General features: G+C 41.0%; 2 protein-coding genes across 2 annotated transcripts in view; both read left to right on the top strand.

Annotated features, from left to right (window-relative positions):
• LOC119592355 (choline O-acetyltransferase-like) overlaps window positions 1-4,383 on the top strand; it is a gene marked incomplete in the record, with an annotated part of 212,829 nt that overhangs the window by 80,984 nt on the left and 127,462 nt on the right.
• The window catches only part of LOC119592356 (vesicular acetylcholine transporter-like), a 4,148-nt gene continuing 612 nt past the window's right edge, over window positions 848-4,383 (top strand). Inside the window, exons 1-2 of the mRNA XM_037941183.1 lie at window positions 848-2,586; window positions 3,069-3,108. Coding sequence (XP_037797111.1) covers window positions 848-2,586; window positions 3,069-3,108 — 1,779 coding nt within the window. The remainder of the gene's footprint in view (window positions 2,587-3,068; window positions 3,109-4,383) is intronic.

Raw genomic sequence — 4,383 nt, 5'->3', positions numbered from 1 at the left:
ACCTCTTCTGGCAACAGGATCTGTTTGCAACACGATCCCTTCATCCCGGCGGTTAGCCAATGTTGTGTAGTGAAGTTGCACGGCTGAGAGAATCTCTGGAAACCAGAGAGATATGAATTATTAGAAAATAGGAAAAAAGACATTACATTAGAGTGAAAATTCAAGAAAGTCGTGCGCTAACAAAACGTAATTAATGAGTAGTATTACTGCTTAGTGTAATTTTATTACAATATTTTTGTGATATGAAATATCGTTTTGTTTTCCGTTAGTCAGATACGCATCCTTTCCTCACCCCTGTTGATGTTCGATTAGATAATTATCGGCAGCAGAAGACATCATTATTTCTTTACCTATTTGATTTGACTGTGAAGAATAATACGTAGAGAATACGTGTTTAGAGTTTCATACGAAGCCCGGAATCGTTTCGGAACCTCCTTGTTCTCAGCAGTCGCCTCTTGATCTCTGCCCGTAATCTCAAGTGCCCTTCACTCTCTAATGTGAAGAGCCATCGACGTCGGCCTGCTCTCATTACTAAACAAAACCCAGGCAGGTCGTCCCAGATCGGGTGCACCTTCGGTAAAAGGGAAGAGAGGGAGGAGGCAGATTTTAATTGCAGGCCATCCCACAGACGAGATTGATAAGGCATGAACGCATGTGGGTCCGGGAAGGTCAGTACTGAATGGACAGGCATCGCCGTTATCATGTCATCTTAAATGATTGCAAACAAATCTTTTAAAATGCCTTGTAAAAATACTTGTTTCGAATAACGAGATAAAAACCAGATTTCCATTAACTGAAATCTACCGCAGAAGTTTCGACTTTTAAGAAAGAAAAACAATTCACCAAAATGTCCTTTAAAGACACGGTACAGAATTTCGTAGTGCCAGGGATCAACCTGAGCCTCCTGGAGATATGGGACGCACTATACGACTGCATGAAGGAACCTCGGGTGCAGAGGAAAATAGTGCTGGTGATTGTCAGCATCGCGTTGTTGCTGGATAACATGTTGTACATGGTCATTGTGCCCATCATTCCAGACTACCTGCGAAGGATTGGTTCTTGGACGACACATCTGGAAGGAGGGAGTATGATTAGGTACAATGAGTCTAGCATCAGGTACTATGCCAATGCTACGGGGAACTATACAGTAACACCAAAGCCAAAGTATATTAATCAGGTCACTGTATACGAGGGAGAAGATACAGCTATTGGGATTCTCTTTGCCTCCAAAGCTCTCATACAGCTTATGGTGAATCCCATATCAGGTACCATCATTGATAAGATCGGATACGATATTCCTATGACCTTTGGGCTCATTGTTATGTTCTTATCGACAGCCATCTTCGCATGTGGCCGCTCATACGGTGTGCTCTTCTTCGCCAGGAGTTTACAGGGTGTTGGTTCAGCATTTGCTGATACGTCTGGCTTGGCTATGATTGCCGATACTTACACAGAAGAAGCAGAAAGGACAAAGGCCCTTGGTATAGCCCTTGCCTTTATATCATTTGGTTGCCTGGTTGCCCCACCGTTTGGTGGTACCTTATATCAGTTTGCTGGGAAAGAAATGCCATTTTTGATTCTAGCCTTCGTCTCGCTATTCGATGCGGTGGCACTGAGGTTAGTTATGAGACCTATAAGAGATCAAAAGAAGGAGCTCGGCGTGGAGCACAAGAAAGGAACGCCTATATTTAGGCTCTTTATGGACCCATACATCCTTTGCTGTGCGGGAGCTCTCATGATGTCTAACGTATCGTTAGCTTTCCTTGAGCCTACCATCAGCGTGTGGATGATGGACAACATGGAGGTGGAAGAATGGCAGTTGGGCATGATCTGGTTGCCGTCATTCTTCCCTCATGTCGCTGGGGTCGTCTTGACTGTGAAGATGTCAAAGAAGTATCCGAACTACCAGTGGATGATGGCTGCTGTAGGCTTAGCATTAGAAGGAGTCAGCTGCTTCTTCTTGCCGTTTGCAACAAATTACTGGGTCGTTATGGTACCAATATGTGTCATATGCTTTGGAATTGCTCTTATAGACACGGCCCTCCTTCCTACACTGGGATACCTTGTGGACACCCGGTATGTCAGCGTTTATGGCTCAATCTATGCTATCGCAGACATATCTTACTCTCTCGCCTATGCGTTTGGGCCGATGATTGCTGGCAGTGTAGTGACAACCATTGGTTTCGTGGCACTTAATATCGGCATTGCTCTCTCCAATCTTTTATACTGCCCTATACTTTATTCCCTCCGCCACGTGTATGACTATAAGCCCTTCGAAGAGGAAGGCCAAGAACAGCTGAACATGCAAGATCCTCCTCAAGGCGATTTCCAGACTTACACCATGCAGGAGGGTCAGCAAGTGCCTGGAGGAGATAAGAATCACCTAGAATTCTCAAAGCTCTCCAAAGGGCAACAAGAAAATTATGGCACCTATGAGGCCATGGAAATGCAAGTTACTGACTACAATAACCAGGGAGCAAATGGTCACGTAACGAGTGATAACAGAACTGTGTCACAAAGGCCGGTGGACAACAACCCATTCAGGCAACAGCAGATGCAGCAAGGAGGAACTTTCCATTACGACCAGTAAATACAATATATTGTTGATCTAGTAATGTATTTGATAAAAAAACGAAATAAAACCTGGAGTTATGCACCCATGCTTCTTATGTGTTATTGTATATAGAGGTTGAAATGTGCAAAATATTCACAGTTAAGAGTCACAAATTCATAAATGTAACTTTATTGCAATTTTGTAACATTATTTATTTTTCTGTAATGCAATAGCATACATGAAGTGGTGTACGCACAGTGAGATATAAACTTTTATATTATTTGGAAAAATTGTTATTACTGGTTGGTTAATGATACCTGTCAGATGAACTATTACATGTACAGAGGGAATGTTGTTATGACATTTATGCTGCATGATATAATGAATGCACAATATTCTATGTTGGTCGAAGATATCTAAACTTCAGACCAAGCGCTGGTTAGTTACTTTCCTGTTTCCAGTATCAGTACTAGTTGATGTAGTTATAGTTGTACATAGTTAGAATCTATTAAAGAGTTAGGGACACCAGCACCCAAGACTCTGCTATGGGTTCCGTTAGATTCTGTTTAGCCTACGCAACGCTTTGAGTACTTTGCAACGGTACCGCCAGTTCATCGTGTTTATTTAACAAACAAGTAGAAAATATGTCAATTAACCATTTCTTAGTGGCAAATAAAGGTTCATAGTGAAAAAATAGATGCCTTATCGTTAAAAAAAATATCCTAAAACAGTGAGAGTGGCTTCGTCCAGTCCATTGTCATCAGAACACAATATACAGCCATAAAATCTGTCCTTAAAACGCAATGCATAGTGATGACTTATCATCTCCGTGCGACAGTAGTCAACGTCACATTTCGTTATGTTACGCTCACCGTATGATAGCTTTAATTCGTCGTAGAGATAGAAAGGTCCAAGAGTTTTCTGTTACAAGCCGTTTGAATTCAAAATCCGACCATTCCCATATGCCCGTTAACCGCCAAATGATTCGAACATGGCGGAGTGTTGGTGTGTGTGGCAGTCCCTAACGTTAGCCCCATCACGAGCCGTCTGCACGCAGTTCTTATGGTAGCCAAGCTCACGAATCACTCTAGAAACTAGAATCTAGAATCTTTTTACATCGCCAAGTACTTCCGAATCCTCATTTAAAAGAATTAATATGTGTAACCATTAAAAAAAAATCATGTAGTTCCAGCGTTCTATTGTTCGTGTTGATGGATATATATGTAAATGTATTAAAGAGTTCGAACGTGTTATGTTAGTCATCCTTTTCACTGTATGGACACCCAAGTGACCCCAATCAAAATATAAACTTTTTATGAAATTGGCATTAAGTGAGGCTTCGGAAACCTTGGGTTATCAGTTACTAGTAATCTTGGATGATATATTTATATAGAATCATTTGTGTTGAATGTGAGGCCTTCGATTTACATCTTACTTAACCATATCAGTAAGAAAATATCAGAAAAAAGAAAAAGAAAACAAATTTAACAAAGAAGTCAGATTCGACCGCAGTACAACACACTTTGTATTTATATTATCGGTTTTTATAAGAGAGTTTATATGCATCAAACAAAGCGAAGATTTCATAAAACCATGTTTAATAAGTGTGCTGAACTGACTTACCTGTTGTTGTCTGCATGTGAGTTAAATGAGTGAAACGACCATAATCTATCGTCACGCAAAAGAGCGGAACTGCTCTAAAGCAAGCTGCGATCAAGCAATCTGCAAGATTACGAATAGTTGCTTGGTCAAACCAGGCATTTAGAACTCATGAAAATGCATTCATTCGGCTTGCATGTGAAAGTTTAAGGTACAATGCTGCTACTGTT

The sequence above is a fragment of the Penaeus monodon genome, chromosome 30, assembly GCF_015228065.2.
Source record: "Penaeus monodon isolate SGIC_2016 chromosome 30, NSTDA_Pmon_1, whole genome shotgun sequence".
Classification (NCBI taxonomy): Eukaryota; Metazoa; Arthropoda; class Malacostraca; order Decapoda; family Penaeidae; genus Penaeus; species Penaeus monodon.
The sequence above is the reverse complement of the archived record's forward strand: the minus strand, read 5'-3'. Positions and strand labels throughout refer to the sequence as shown.